At 55.0% G+C, this 15,958-nt stretch overlaps 1 protein-coding gene across 3 annotated transcripts in view; it reads left to right on the forward strand.

Moving 5' to 3' along the window:
- The window catches only part of SHMT1 (serine hydroxymethyltransferase 1), a 60,778-nt gene that overhangs the window by 43,680 nt on the left and 1,140 nt on the right, over positions 1–15,958 (forward strand). For all 3 annotated transcript variants that reach the window (XM_060290156.2, XM_060290157.2, XM_030861230.2), the window contains 10 exons: positions 1,736–1,850; positions 2,994–3,139; positions 7,696–7,811; positions 8,070–8,230; positions 10,721–10,802; positions 11,191–11,403; positions 12,985–13,101; positions 14,269–14,391; positions 15,258–15,374; positions 15,804–15,914. In XM_060290156.2, the coding sequence (XP_060146139.1) occupies positions 1,755–1,850; positions 2,994–3,139; positions 7,696–7,811; positions 8,070–8,230; positions 10,721–10,802; positions 11,191–11,403; positions 12,985–13,101; positions 14,269–14,391; positions 15,258–15,374; positions 15,804–15,914 (1,282 nt within the window). In that variant the 5' untranslated portion in view covers positions 1,736–1,754. The remainder of the gene's footprint in view (positions 1–1,735; positions 1,851–2,993; positions 3,140–7,695; positions 7,812–8,069; positions 8,231–10,720; positions 10,803–11,190; positions 11,404–12,984; positions 13,102–14,268; positions 14,392–15,257; positions 15,375–15,803; positions 15,915–15,958) is intronic.

Here is a 15,958-nt window from a genome sequence, read left to right on the forward strand (position 1 = left end):
CAGCCAGATGGAGAGAGAGAGGCACGGGGCAGGGCTGGGGAGGGTCTTCGTGGAGTTGGGGTGCATCACCCACTCGGTGTGGAATGTTCACCCACCTGGTTCGCTCCCCGAACCCTGTGCTACTGGGATGTTATGGGGGCTTCTTCCTGGAGGCCTGATGGATCATTAACCCCATTTCCAGCTCCCTCCCCTCTCTGGAGGAGTTGGGGCCTCCGTGCGGGTGCTGCAAATTCCAAGCTTCCCTGGTCTTTCTGGTGGCCAGTGCCCATCCAGGAGCCCGCCTGGAGTCACCTCATCAGGACAAAAGATACTCCCATCACCCAGGGAATCGCGGGGGGGTTAGGAGCAGAGACCTATATATATATTACATATATTATGTATATTATGTATACACACCCAGTGCTCCGTCTGGTGTCCTCTCCTCCAACAGCCACTGTCCAGACTGAGCCCGCCCCAGCTCTAGTCCTTGTGGCTCAGTTATCCACCTGCATTTAGTGCGCTTGCTCTGTTTCCTGCTCGCCTCCCCCGGTAACCGCCGCGAAGGTTCGGCCCGTTTGGTTCCCACTGTGTTCCCAATGCCAATGCCATGGCTGCTGCAGGCCTCCATCAAGTAATTGTTGAGGGAAAGAATTTGAAATGAAAACTTACCTAATTCATGGAGAGCACTGAAAAGCTGCCAACTACTGATTAAAGGAGGGCAGTTCCTGTAAATATTTAAGCTCTCACTTGAGCAGAAATACCACTGAGCTCACATGCTCGTTCTTTGTGGGAACGTATGTTAAGACACGCCTGTCCAGCTGGCTGTACTGCAGTGATGCCGAATCCAGGCGTGTGCCTCTGACCGTATTCCTTACGGGAGGCCTGGGTTCCAGCCAGCGCGCGCTTTACCTGCAGCCCCGGCGGCGGGACTCTGGGTGTGTGGAGTGTGAGCTGGGGTTTGAGTCTGTCCTCCGTGGCCAGCGGGCTCTGCAGCCCTTGGCTAAGATACTTTCCTGAGTCTCATTTTCAGTACTTGAAAAATGGAAGGAATAATAAGCCAGCAATTCACTTGCTCACTTGGCAAATATTACTCCTGTATGGCTGTGCCTGGTACTGTGGGAGATTTTTTAAAAAGTAACCCTCAGTCCTTGCCTTCAAGGAAGCTGGCTTAGAGCTAAGCCACAACTAGGATAAGTTCAGCTGTGAAGAGGGGATGTCTGGCTCCGTGAGGCTGGTTTGGCCTCGAGGCAAGGAGGGTGGGTCTCCTGATGAACCAGCAGGGAGCCCTCGTGGTGGTTCTGCAGCAGAGTCCTCGAGGTCTCCAGGTGGTTCTGGGGGCAAGGCTAACACGTGTGTCAGTACTTTGGCGACTCAGGAACTGACAGGTGGTACTGAGCTGTGACTGAGGGTTTTTTAATTATTTATTTTTGGCTGCATTGGGTCTTCGTTGCTGCGTACAAGCTTTCTCTAGTTGCGGCGAGCAGGGGCTACTCTTTGTTGCCGTGCACGGACTTCTCATTGCAGTGGCTTCTCGTTGCGGAGCACGGGCTCTAGGCGCGCAGGCTTCAGTAGTTGTGGCGCGCGGGCTCAGTACTTGTGGTGCACGGGCTTAGTTGCTCCGCGGCATGTGGGATCTTCCCGGACCAGGGCTCGAACCCGTGTTCCCTGCATTGGCAGGTGGATTCTTAACCACTGCGCCACCGGGGAAGCCCCAAGCTGTGACTGAGTTTAATGTTGGAAGTTTTCCCATTTTTAGGCGACTCTGAACCAGCACGATGGCGACTCCCGTCAACGGAGCCCCCGCGGATGCCAACTTGTGGTCCTCGCATGAGAAGATGCTGGCGCAGCCCCTGAAAGATAGCGACGTGGAGGTGAGGCTGCGGGTCCTATCGGGTGTTCTGATGTTGGAGGCCCTTGTTCAGACCTCTAGTTCTCACTAGAAATAAACCGTGCTCGGGACAGCCTTGTGGTTCAGGTAAGAGGGCGGATTTATAGGCAGTGGCTGCAAAGTGGCTATAAGTCCTTTGAGGGTAAATTTAGATATTTGAGTTTCTGCGAAGTGCAGAGCACTGTGCTGGCTGCTCCCGAGGAAAGGGGGACCGGTCGGTCATTGAGATTTGACCTTACATTTTTCCTTACATTCAGAAGAGTATTTCTTATTTCTTTATTTATTTGTTTTTTGCGGTACGCGGGCCTCTCACTGTCGTGGCCTCTCCCGTTGCGGAGCACAGGCTCCGGACGCGCAGGCTCAGCGGCCATGGCTCACGGGCCCAGCCGCTCCGCGGCATGTGGGATCTTCCCGGACCGGGTCACGAACCCGTGTCCCCTGCATCAGCAGGCGGACTCCCAACCACTGCGCCACCAGGGAAGCCCCAGAGGAGTATTTCTAGAAGCATCTTTTATTTACGTATTTTTATAACAGCTTTATGCGTGAGAGGAGTGAATGCACTTACCATACAAGTCACCCATTTAAAGTACACAATTCAGTGGTTTTTAGAGTACTCACGATCACTTTTAGAACATTTTAATCCCTCCAAAAAGAAACCTCAAACCCATTAGCAGTCACCCCATCCACCCCCCAAATTCCCAGCCCGAGGCAACCACTGGTCTATTTTCTGTCTCTCTGGATTTATCTAAACATCTTTTATTTTAAGGAAGGGGAGCAAGGTTCAGGAGGGGAAAACTTGGTGAACTGTAGGGATGAAAAGAAGAAGATGGTATAGAATTTAAAATTCTGTGGGATATGTGTTTTAAGGATCATCTTCTCTTCCATCGTTTTGTTTTCCTTAATTCATTTTCTGTTAATTCCTTCCCAGGTGCTAAAAGCTTTGAGGAAGATTTCCTCTGTTCCTTAGGTGCTGTGGGAATCACCTTAGTCCGGTTATGCTCGGCTTCTGAGGGCAAAGTATGAGTGTGTAATAGCGTCTCTTCTCTTTACTGGGTTATAGCTTTGATCAGAGCGAAACGTTCAACTGAAACGTCCCAGTGTTCAGCGCCTGTTTTCTTCTCGTCAGGTTTACAACATCATTAAGAAGGAGAGTAACCGGCAGAGGGTCGGCCTGGAGCTGATCGCCTCCGAGAACTTTGCCAGCCGGGCTGTTCTGGAGGCCCTGGGTTCTTGCCTAAACAACAAGTACTCCGAGGGGTACCCGGGCCAAAGGTACGTGAGTGTCATCCAGGCCTGCCTCCGAGGCAGTGAATCAGGATGGAGTCTAAAACTGGGGAAATTTCAGAAGACAGCCAGGTTCTCAACAGCGGGGCCTTCTGTTTCCTCTCTTACAATTCCCAGAGGGTGGCAGCACCGATGCTGTCAGGGCAGGATAGTCAGGGTCCATTGGACCGTCCCCCTGGGGCCTTTCTGGAATACCAGCCAGTCCCGAAGGAGCAGCTGCCGGCCGTAGCTGAACCTCCCGAGGAATGTCAGTGCTTAGTGGAAGGTTGTGTGGGGAATCGCCTCCGTAGCAGGAAGGGGACCCCGAAGTGAAAATAACCTCTCATCCTAGAAAGCGTTTCAGCATTTTAAGTGCTGGGTTTACCTACCGAGTGATTTCCGTCAACTCCTTCACCCTGAGAACCACAAGAAGTCGTATTCATTTCTGGTTTTTATTACAGTCATGGTGAGGCAAAGATGGTGATTCCAGAATTAACACGAGGTTTTTGCAAATTTGTACACTTGTGTCCCAAAGGACACGGAAAAGGGAGGGTCACCTTGGAGTGGAGATGCCATGCTACGCTGATTAGAGGGTCAGCACTTTTGGCCCCCGATGCCCAACCCCATGGGAGGGGCAGGGTGGGGCAGCCAGAGGGCAGTGGTTGTGGGTCACACACCTCCCTTACCTTGTCCCACGCGTCTCCTTCATTAAGCTGTTCCCAAGGTGAGTCCTTCATGATAGACCAGTGATCATAAGTAAAGCACTTTCCTGAGTCCCGAGTTGTTCCAGTGAATTATTGAACCTGAGGGGGTTGTGAGCACCCCAGAATTTGTAGCCACCTTGGGCAGCAGTGCGGGTGGCCTGGTGACCGGGGACTTTCTCCTGACGTCTGAAGTTGGGGGTAGACTTGTGGGCCTGAGCCCTCAGCCCGTGGGTCCGTGCTGACTCTGGGTGGTCAGTGTCAGAACCGAGTGGAATCACTGGACACCTAGTTGGTGTCCGAGAATTGGCCGTTGATGTTGGAAAACCACACACACTCCAAACCCCAGGCTGCCCCGGGGGTTCTGGCATTTCCAGCTGACCTTGTAGAAAATGCTTCGGTGCCTCTGCAGAGAGGTGTGGTACAGAAGCCTTGCTGCTTCCTGCTGGGGCTGAGGGCGCCGTGGCCACAGCAGTACCCCCCACCCCAGCCCTGTTCCCATGGCGACATGAGTGAGGGGCATCCGCTCTCTGGAGGGTCAAGTCGACCATGGCTTGGATCCCAGGCCAAAACCGAATCCCTAGCCCAGAACAGAATGGGGTGTGCGGGCAGATGGGAGTGTGTGTGTGTGGGGGGGGATGGAGGGGAAAGTGGGGGTGGGGCGGGACAGCAGCCGGGGCCGCGTTGCCGCTCCCTGAGCACTCGCTGACTTTCTTCACCCCCGAGCCTCATTTTCTCGCATTTTAGCAGCGCGAAGCATGGTCACACACCCTCATTTTTAGGTATCCACAGCCCGACCACAAAGTAAGCATGCTCACCCCTTTTCAGATAAGGAATTGGGGAATACGTGAAGGAGGCTGCTCCAGTCTGATGGGCCCTGTTGCCACGTGGCTCCTGCCACAGCTCCCAGCTGCCTCTGTGGGAGACTTGCAGTGACTCAGATCCCGTCCTGTCTTTGCTCCCCTGGAAAGTGGTGCAGCCTGACATCCTGCCCGTCCACAGCTCTGTCCCTGGCGTGGGCTGCTCTCCCGCAAGCTGTGGGAGACCAGGCCCTTTGGGTCACAGAGCAGGGAGTATGAGGCAGAAGGGACCCTCCAGATCAGTCCGGGAAGCCCCTTTCAGCTGTAAGACTAGTTCTGTGGTTTTCAGTTCCTTCCCTGAACCAAATAAGACTGTCGTTAAAAACTCAAATAGGTGTGTAGATAATTAACTCATTTATTCATGGTAAAATACTCTTTTAAGAGGTGATTATTAACCATTTTCATGTTTTGTTAGTAACGTCAGTTAACCTTTTGGAACATTATTAGTGTTCAGAGTTAATATTTGAAAACAATATTGATCTAGCATTAACGGCTGCCTGATACAAGTGGAAAAACAAAGTTCTGGTTTTTATTTTCTATCACAGTTTTATTGAGATGTAATATGCGTGCCGTTCAGTCCCCCCAGTAAAGTGTTCAATTCTGTGGACCCCAAGAGTATGGTAGAAGGGTATCGGGGCTTTGTCCCATTCCTGACACAGCTCCCAAATCCCTTGAGCAGCTTTTGTTACTCACGATGAGCCCTTCCCACCGAACCTAGTGTGTGTTAAGGGGGTGACACTTGGTGGCCCCTCGAGCGCTTTGGGATGGGGGCTGGTGGCCTGACTGGAGAGCTGGAGACCCAGTCAGTCGTGGCAGCCGATCTCACCGGTCAGGCCTCATAGTAACCTGAGCAGCGAGGCTTGGGGACCGTCCTGCCTGGCGGACACATCAAGGTGCTGGGAGGGTGGCGCCTGGGGGGGAGCGTGGAAGCTCCAAGCCCCTTCCCCATACCCTGCCCATGCATCTCTTCATTTGTCCTGAGTTGCATCCTTTATTTTTAAAGTTTATTTTATTTATTTATTTTTGGCTGCGTTGGGTCTTCGTTGCTGCGCGCGGGCTTTCTCTAGTTCCGGCTAGCGGGGGCTACTCTTTGCTGTGGTGCACGGGCTTCTCATTGTGGTGGCTTCTCTTGTTGAGGAGCACGGGTTCTAGGCGCACGGGCTTCAGTAGTTGTGGCTCACGGGCTCAGTAGTTGTGGCTCGTGGGCTCTAGAGCACAGGCTCAGTAGTTGTGGCGCACGGGCTTAGTTGCTCCGCGGCATGTGGGATCTTCCCGGACCAGGGCTTGAACCCGTGTCCCCTGCGTTGGCAGGTGGATTCTTAACCACTGTGCCACCAGGGAAGCCCCAGTTGTGTCCTTTATAATTAACCGGGAACAGTAAGTAAAGTGCCGCCCTGAGTTCTGTGAGTCCTTCTAGCAATTGCTGGACCTAAGGGGGTGTTACAGGAACCCCAGGCTCATCACACGGAATGGGGGGGCCCGAACCTTGCAGGTCCTGTAGGTCTGGCGCTAACTCGGGGCAGCTAGGTCAGAACTGAACTGTAGGGCAACAGGGTTGTCAGAGCTGGTCGGTGTGAGGAAAAAGCCCACACGTTTGGTGTCTGAAGTGTTCTGAGTACAGACCTCACATTCCCCCTCTTTAGTGTGGTAAAATACGCATACCGTAAAAGTTACCATTTTTAAGTGAAAACTTCAGTGACATTAAGTACACTCTTGATATGGTGACCATCCATCTCCAGAACTTTTTCATCTTGTGGAAGCAAAGCTCTGTACCCATGAAACAGTAACTCTGGCCAACAGGCACATGCCAAGACGTTCAGCATCACTAACCATCGGGGAAATGCCAATCAAAACCACGGTGAGATACCACCTCACACCCCCTAGGAGGGCTACTATCAAAAAAATAAAATGACAGTTGTTGGCGAGGATGTGGAGAAACTGGAAGCCTCGTGCTCTGTTGGTGGGAATGTGAAACGGTGCCGCCACTATGGAAAACAGTGTGGAGGTTCCTAAAAAAAACTAAAAATAGAACTATCGTATGATCCAGCAATCCCACTCCTGGGTGTTTAGCCAATAGGGTTGAAAGCAGGACTTCAAATAGATATTTGTACACCCATGTTCATTGCAGTATTATTCACAAGAACCAAAAGGTGGAAGCAACCCAAGTGTCCACTGTTGGATGAGTGGATACACAAACTGTGGTCCATCCATACACTGGAATGTCCTTCAGCCTCAAAAAAGAAGGAAATCCTGACACTTGTTCCAACATGGACAAACCTTGAGGACATTATGCTCAATGAAATAAACCAGTCACAAAAAGACAAATATGTATGATTCCACATAGATGAAGTTCCTGGAATTGTCAGAACAAAGTAGAACTGTGGTTTCCAGGGACAGGAAGCGGGTGGGGAGCTGTTGTTCAGTGGATACAGAGTTTCAGTTTTGCAAGATGAAAATGTTCTGGAGATCTGTTACACAACAATGTGAACGTACTTATCAATGTAACACTACTGAACTGAATGCTTAAAAATGGTTAATAAGATGGCAAATTTTATGTTATGTGGTTTTCAATATACTCAAAAAATGTATATACATTTAGTTTAAAATTTTTAAAGCTGTTTGTGACCACAAGGCCTAAGTGTTAAAAATTTCTTCTGGATTGAGTTATTACAAGTATTAGTATACAAATAATAAAAAATACAAATGCATGATAAATTTTGATATGGAATTACTCAACCAAAAGTAAAATTTTATTAGAATGCAACCACTGTTCCCCACCCCACCCCTGTGAATTGACTCCTGTGGGCACCTTACATAGGTGATCACACAGCCGTGACAGTGTCCCTAAGGTCTGTCCGCCCCTCCTCACAGATGGCCAGACACAGTCCCCTGGGCGCTGGCGGAAGCTGTCGCGTGGGTTCAGGGTGCGCGTTCTCACCCTTGCTCCTCCGTCCTCAGTGCAGAGGTGGGCTGCGTGGGCCCACGTCCCCTGCCTTCCCTGCAGGTACTACGGCGGGACGGAATTCATCGATGAGCTGGAGGTCCTCTGTCAGAAGCGAGCGCTGCAGGTCTATGGCCTGGACCCCCAGGGCTGGGGAGTCAATGTCCAACCCTACTCAGGTAATCACCACGTCCAGACAGGCCTGGGCAGACCCCTTCCTGCCAGCCTCCCGGGGATCCCGCTGGGCTTGGGGTGTTCCCCTGTCGCCCTCGGCTGCTAGCTACACGAGCGCCTCCCGGGCAGCCCCCGTCTCTGAATGTCCCCACCAGGGGCACCTGGGGCCAGAGGAGTGCATCGCGGCCAGGCCTGTTCTGGCCACCCTGGTCGACGGCCTTGTGGGCAGGAGTAATCGCACCTCCCTGGTCTGCCCGCTCCAGGCTCCCCCGCAAACTTCGCGGTGTACACAGCCCTGGTGGAGCCCCACGGCCGCATCATGGGCCTGGACCTGCCCGACGGGGGCCACCTGACCCATGGGTTCATGACCAACAAGAAGAAGATCTCTGCTACGTCCATCTTTTTCGAATCTATGGCCTACAAGGTACAAGTGCGTCTCTCCGCAGCTCCACAGCCTGTTCTCAAAGCCTCCAGTGCTGGGCGCGCCCATGGGAATACAGAGCTTCATTCCCAGGCACCTCAGGGAGTACCCCTGTCACTGTCCTTTCCCTGCCCTGGGGACCCTCGGGCACTCAGGGCTCGCAGGGGATGGAGCGCTAGGGGCTGAGCTGAGGCGCAGGGAGACGGGCGGGGAGGCGACTGACCACGGCTTTCAGCCGCAGTCGGGGTGCTGGCTGGTCCAGAACCGGGGGGGGTGACAGCCAGACCCCCCAGGGTTGGCCCCAGCACACAGCCCTCCACGCCGGCCGAGTCCCTGCAGGTGGGGGGCTAGAGCCGGGGCTGTGCGGCCACCCACGCCTGGCATGGTGAGAGTAGCCTGTGTCTACACCCCCGCCCCTGCCAGACCTGACTTCAGCCAGCTGCACCCAGTACCCGCCTGTGCCCGGCATGGGACCAGCCCTCGTCATCATAAACAGTGTGGTCAAAAACCGCATGTAAGGTTGGTGGGCTCGCGGAGGCGTGGCGGCTGATCAACAGGGACGACCAGAGTGGGGTGGAAAGCAGGTAACCTGCATCGTGGCTTGTGGTGCACAGGGTGCTGCTTCCTTGGATCTGGACCCGTCTCCGGTGTTTCTTGTCGAATGGCCATTCCTGGTCATTTCCACGTGCCTGCCACGGCAGCCGCGCAGCATTACGCTCGCTGAGCTAACTTTGCTCTTTGAAAAATCCAGCCAGCGGCTTCCCTCCTCTGCCCGCCGGGCTGCCTCCCTGCTAGGCCCCTCCCCAGCCCCTGCCCTCTCTGCGGGACCGTCACCTCCCAGCAGTCGCCCCACACGGACAGACAGGAACCGCAGCAGGAATCTCTCCTCTCCACTTCCTGTTGCTGCCCTGTGACGAACGCCTGTGAATCCTTCCAGGAGCTGTTGTATTGTTGAATTTTCAAGATACAAAAAACCTTTTTAAAAAATCCCACAAATTTAAAAAGCAAAATGTGGAGGGAGAGAGTAGCAACAGATTGTTTTTTTTTTTGGTAATCAGTCTCCTTTAAAACTTTTTTAGAATTATGTCCAATTTTTTACTGTGGGTCAGCTGTTGATTTTTTATTAAGCCAACAGTTTCTTCACCGAGTTCAGGTGACTGAGGAGGAACCGCTTCACGCCCTTGAAACAAAGCCCCAGACCAAGCCCCAGAGCATCCTTCCGCCGGTCCCAGCGACATCTCACACAAGCTCTGTAACTGTGCTAAGCTGCAGGCACCTTTTTCATTTGGAAAGGGCGCCCACCCAACCTGAATCCTCCCTCCGCGGGGGCAGGGGCTTCCAACCACCTCCTCCCCAGGGGCTCCCAGGCCCCTAAAGTCTCCCTACAGCGACCCCTCTGTGGTTATACCCACTCCCCAGCACAAGTGCTTTAACACAACTTTAATAAACTGAAATTACTAAGAAATGAGTTCCCCCCGACCCCCCGGAAAAAAAGGTGTTGTGTTTTACATGCTGCACATGGATCCGTGGTGTGTTGGGAAGGGATTTCTGTGTATGGGGTGAGGTCGGTGCCCCGGTGACAGGTGGGCACCCACCTGGCCTAGTGCCGCGACCGGAAGGCCTCCTTCCTGCAGGCCCCCCCCGCCCCCCCCGCCGTCCTCACCATGCGGGTGGCCTTCCAGCACAAGGGATTCTGCTTCTGGGCTCAGTTCTGTCTGTCAGATCGTCCTGCAAGCACACGCTGCCTTAATTACTCTTTTTAGGTGTTTTTAAGTTTTTCTCAATAGTGCTTTGTGCAGAGGTCTTGTTCATCTTTTGTTAAATATTTTACAGTTTTTCAAAACTAATGTAATGATATTATTAAAATTTTGTTTTCTATTTTTTCCTACACACACACACACACACACACACACACACACACACACACACACACACACACACACACACACACACACACACACACACACACACACACACACACACACACACACACACACACACACACACACACACACACACACACACACACACACTTGACCTTTGTTTTTCAGCCCTGTAACCGGGGGCCTTGCTGATCCGTTACTGGTTCTAGGCCTTCGTGGTGCACAATCGAGGTGTCCGAGTAGCGTCGGCCTGGGTGGCCTTTGGGCCCCCGAGCCTTTCTCTCTTCTTTTCGCCTCATGTGTCTGGACTAGACGGACATGGGGTGAGGCGGCAGGGCCTTCGCACCCGCACACGTGCTGCATGTTTGTCTCTCTGGTTCCTTCTGCGGCGAGTCAGGAGCAGGGCTCGCTCTTCGCCCAGGACCCCCAGGGCATCCTGTCCGAGAGCCATGATGCCTCGTTGCCTAAGCACTTGTGCCCCGTCTCGCCCACAAGTCCTGGTTGGCAGCGAGGGCAGCAAAGAGCTCTGGGCAGGTGGAGGGAGTCCTCTTACCCTCGACAGCCAGGCAGGAAGAAGTGGCCCAAGCCCCCGTCTCCGTGCTGTCCACAGGTGAACCCCGACACCGGCTACATCAACTACGACCAGCTGGAGGAGAATGCTCGCCTCTTCCACCCGAAGCTCATCATCGCAGGTGAGGAGCCCGGCGGGGCCCCAGCCTCTCACAAACAAGCTTGTGTGCTGTTCCCACCCTGTCCTCATTCCCTGCTGGTTTCTGCCGCGCAGCTGAGCTGCTTGGGTCTGTTTCCTTTTCTGTCAGGACCATTAGTCCTGCACTGTTCCCCAGAAGCATCTGGACATGTTGGCCCCTGCCTAGTTGGGCTGCTAATGGCCAGGGGCCGCCCCAGCCACGCAACACAGGGGCAGAGAGCAGGGGGTCGCCTTTGGCACAGGCGGGATTTGCAGGCGTCCCTCGTTTCCATCCTCAGGCCTTAGAGGGGGCAAGGCCGGCTTTCAGACATCGTGCCCAACCGAGGCGGCTCTGCTCTCGAGCTGACTCAGTGTCACCCTTGCCATCTCAGGGACCAGCTGCTACTCCCGGAACCTGGACTACGCCCGGCTGCGTGAGATCGCTGACGACAACGGGGCGTATCTCATGGCCGACATGGCACACATCAGTGGGCTGGTGGCGGCCGGCGTGGTGCCCTCCCCCTTCGAGCACTGCCACGTGGTGTCCACCACCACCCACAAGACTCTGCGGGGCTGCCGCGCCGGCATGATCTTCTACAGGAAGGGTGCGCTCCTGGCGGGGCCAGGGCTGCCTTTCTTCTTGGGGCCCACAGTCGGTTTAGGGAGCCAGGAAGACTGACCCAGATGCTGTAAGGAGCAGGAAGCCCTGAGCACAGCTGTCCAGGTCCGGGGGAAGGGGGAAGGGGAAGGGTGTCCTGGGGGCCAGCGTCCTGTGGCTCAACTTATCCTGTTGAGTGGAAGATGTTGGGGTGACAGGAGGGTGTGCGTGGCTGGCGGGGCTCTCAGAGACCTCGCGGTGCAGCGTTATTTTGGTGAACTTACTGTAGCATGTTTCTCCCAGAGAAAGACTCAATAATCAAACCATAAGACACTGATGTGTAAACCATGGTAGGAGTTTGTCGTTTGAGTGAGGAATTTTTCCTCCCCATGATGGAGCCTACGTGCATGTGTCCCCTTATTTGGGAGTCCCATTCCTGAGAAGCAGGATTAGGGTCTCATAGTCTCCAGTCCCGGTGCACTAACCTCACGTCAGCAGAGAGAACCCCCCTCTGGTGACCGCATCTCTTTTTACCCCCTGCGGGACCCCCTTGCCCAGCCGCTGGCCAGGACTGGATACACCATGTGCCCACTGGGCTTCTCAGGGCCCTGCTGCCTCTGTGCCCCTCAGAGGCCCCTCCTCAGTTGTGTTCAGGTTTCTGAGGCAGGCGGCCTTTCCCACCTGCTGGGGAGACGTTTGTTTTCCCCACTGTATGTTGGTGATATTCGATTGACCCACCAGGCGGAGCAAGTCCTGGCTCTGCCATGGATGTGCTGTGTGATCTTTGGCTAGTTGTGCAGCCTCTCTGTGCCTCAGTTCCTCACCTCCAGAGTAGGGATCATAATAATAGTACCTGTCCCTGGGGACTGCTGTTGTGAGGATCGAATGAATGAATTTAGGGAAACTGCTCAGAGCAGTTCCTGGCTCACAAGAAGCTCCATGGAGACACTGGCAGCTCTTATTACTGGTCCTTAACTTTTCTCAGAAAGGAAGCTTCTCCGTTTCTGGCCAAATGAGTCACGTCTCCCCTAAAGGAGTCATCTTGGAAGACTGCTCTCTTGGACAGTTCTTTGAGGAAATATGCCCGAGGTGTATTCTTTGTTACTATCTCAGTGGAGGGACATTTTCATCTTTCCTTTCACTTTTTTTTTTTTTTGGCTGCATTGGGTCTTTGTTGCTGCACGCGGGTTTTCTCTAGTTACGGTGCACGGGCTTCTCATTGCTGCCAAGTACGGGCTCTAGGCACGTGGGCTCAGTAGTTGTGACTTGCAGGCTCTAGGGTGCAGGCTAAGTAGTTGTGGCACATGAGCTTAGTTGCTCCGTGGCATGTGGGATCTTCCCGGACCAGGGCTCGAACCCGTGTCCCCTGCACTGGCAAGCAGATTCTTAACCACTGCACCACCAGGGAAGCCCCTTCCTTTGACCTTTGAAGGGTCAAAGGAAGGGTGGTTCCCCCACCCAGCCCCCCTGGGAACAAGCACCCTCCCTGGCCTGCAGCATTGCCTCCAGGAGTGGGGCCGGGTCTGTGTCCAGGTGGGGAGAAAACAGGGGATCGCCTGTCCCATGTCCCGTGTTGTCTTATGTCCAGGAGTGCGCAGCGTGGACCCGAAGACGGGCAGAGAGACTCGCTACAACCTGGAGTCACTCATCAACTCTGCTGTGTTCCCAGGCCTGCAGGGGGGCCCCCACAACCACGCCATTGCTGGTAATGCAGACCCACCTTGCCCAGGCCCCGTGGCCACACGCCTCGGGCAGCTCCCCCATAGCCCATCCCCCAGAGCGTGTGCACTGTCTAAGAGGTGCTGACGAGTCAGGGAAGGGGAGCAGTGCATATGTCAGCAGGGACAGAGGTGACGGCCACTCCACTGAGTCGGGCAGGCCCCACCTGAGCCCCTGAGAAACCGCGGGGAGGGGACCTGACAACGGAAGACTGCACAGCCGAAGGAGCACGGAGCGGGCGGGCGGCCCTCCCCTGGTCTCCTGGCCTCCAGGGGAGAGGACGGCGACACCCGTGTCTGACCCTCGGCCTTGACTTTGGGGCCACGCTGGTACCTCCTAGGTCCTATTCCATGATGGCCCAGCAGCTGTCATAGACATACTCCTTCTCTGGTTGTACCCGAGCCTGAGAAAATCTGATGACCTCAGAGCTTTTACTCCGTCTTTGGAGCAGAGCAGTTGGTGGGGGAGCCAGGACAAAGGTGTCCTGTCCCCATTGGGAGACCGTCAGGAGAAGTACCGGTGTATACGAGAAGGGGTGTGGAGGGAGCAGTGAAGGGGGAGTTTTAGGCTCCAGAGTGGGCAGGGGCCGCTCCCCTTACACCCACCCGCTCAGCGCCCTCCAGTGGGGGAATGCCAGCCCTCCAGCCTCTCCAGGCCGTTCTCCACACACGGACTGGGGGCTCCTGTGCCAGGACGTGGGCACGTGGTTTGCATCCTCCTCCATCTCTGTGCCCCTTTAAGCAGCCCTGGGGATCGAACAAGGTCCCAGAGGAGTCTGGGTGTGCAGGTAGGTCAGGCCTGTACCTCTCATCTGGACTCTGCTCTGAAAGGTGCATAATTTGGCATCAAAGCATCAGCAGCTAAGTGATCCGTTTACACACGTCGAGCTTAAAAAGGACATAAAATCCATCTTGCTGGGAACAGCTCTCCCCTGGTGATTTCCTTAGCCCGAGACTTCATGCTGGAGAGAGGCCACCTCAAAAGCACTTGCTCAGAGAGAGAGGTCTGAGGCTTAGCCGGGTAATTGCAGGGTTAAAAGGGATCATTTTGGGAGGAGATGTAACCTGCCGCCCTGGGTGACACTGAGAAGCTGGGAAGCCCAAGTGGAGACGGGTGTTTATTTGACTCACGGTCTGTCTTCATCTCCTGCCAGGGGTGGCGGTGGCTCTGAAGCAGGCCATGACTCCGGAGTTCAGACTCTACCAGCGCCAGGTGCTGGCCAACTGCAGGGCTCTGGCCGAGACCTTGATGGCGCTGGGCTACAAAGTGGTCACAGGTACGACAGGAACAGAGCCCGTCCCGGCCCTGTCAGGGTGTGGCTGTAGGGTCCTGGCCTGGGCACGGTGGCCACAGCCTTGGGGTGACTCGGGATCCCCGCAGCTCTGTATACACGACCTCGTTCAAACCTCGAGATAGCTTTGGGAATCGCTGGTCTTATTTTACAAATGGGCGTCTGAGGTTCCTAAAGCCACGTGGCAAGCAAGGGGGCTGTGGGTCCAGAGCAGCACATCCGCTTAGGCCACATGCGTCTTTGAAGCCGCGGTCATCGCCTAAGTCAGCGATGGGGGTCTAGTTAACCCAGGGATTAACTAGAGTTCAAAGTGAAGATCAGGTGCTTGGAAGATTCCTTGGGCCGTTCCAGAAAGTTCTTCCATATCTCTTCTGCACCACTTTGAAAATACTATCATCCTCGCAGCATTGGGGTTAAAGCACACGATGGCTGGCAGTGTCTGCACCTGACGTGCCCGTCACCCTGTCACCTAGATCGCCCACTGCCCGCTACTCTGAGGCCCCCTCAGAGGGAGCCTTGCGGGTGGACTTAGAGAAAAGGGGCACATTCCCAGATGACGTCATCACCCCAACAGGCTTCGAGGTGCTGCCCTGGCACCTGACAGGTTGGGATGTGGCAGCGGGCCGCCTGGGCTGGTCGTTTGCCCTCAGCCCCCTCTACGTCCTCAGGTTCCCTTTTTAAACTACTCTGCTTCTTCTCAAACTCTGAGGCCCTGGGGTATATGGTCTTCAGCAGGTGATGACAGCCCCGCAGGACACGTGGTGGGGGTCACACACCCCCGTTTCTTTGGAAGAGAAAGATCCCTTGGCTCGGCATGGGTTTGGCTTCCATGTGTCTAACCCGGTTTCCAGGTGGTTCTGACAACCACTTGATCCTCGTGGACCTCCGCTCCAAAGGCACAGACGGCGGCCGGGCTGAGAAGGTGCTGGAAGCCTGTTCCATCGCCTGCAACAAGAACACCTGCCCAGGTGAGCGTCCTCAGCCCTCTCCTGTCTGCACCTCTCAAGGCCGATGGTGACTTGGCTCTGGGGACAAGATGTGCAGCGTTGGATGGGGCCAGGCCGTGCTCTCCTGCCCGCCCCCTCTGACACGGCGCTGACCCCGCTGGGGACGGAGAGGGAGAGGGAGGCTGGGGCCTCTGGAAAACCGGCTGCATTTCTCAGCGGGTCGTGAATAAGATGTGGGCGATGCCCCTGAAACCCAGACAGATGCTGCCCTGGTGTCAGGAGCAAGGACCACGTCGCAAAAGGCGGCTCTCCTGATATTTCAAGTAGCGCAGCCGAGGTGTGAGCCAGCGTCCGTGGGCCTATTCCTTTTGCCCACGAGCCCCTTCCCAGTGCCCGACGGTCAGTGGGGAGACGGGTGCAGCCCAGGGACAGAGCCTGTTTCTCTTGAAGGTGACAAAAGCGCCCTGCGGCCCAGCGGACTGCGCTTGGGGACCCCGGCGCTGACATCCCGAGGACTCTTGGAAGAAGATTTCCAAAAAGTTGCCCATTTTATTCACAGAGGTGAGGAGAGGCGTGGACACTGGCCGCGTGGGGCTGTGCGGTCG

This window comes from Globicephala melas, chromosome 20, assembly GCF_963455315.2.
Source record: "Globicephala melas chromosome 20, mGloMel1.2, whole genome shotgun sequence".
In the NCBI taxonomy this organism is placed as follows: domain Eukaryota; kingdom Metazoa; phylum Chordata; class Mammalia; order Artiodactyla; family Delphinidae; genus Globicephala; species Globicephala melas.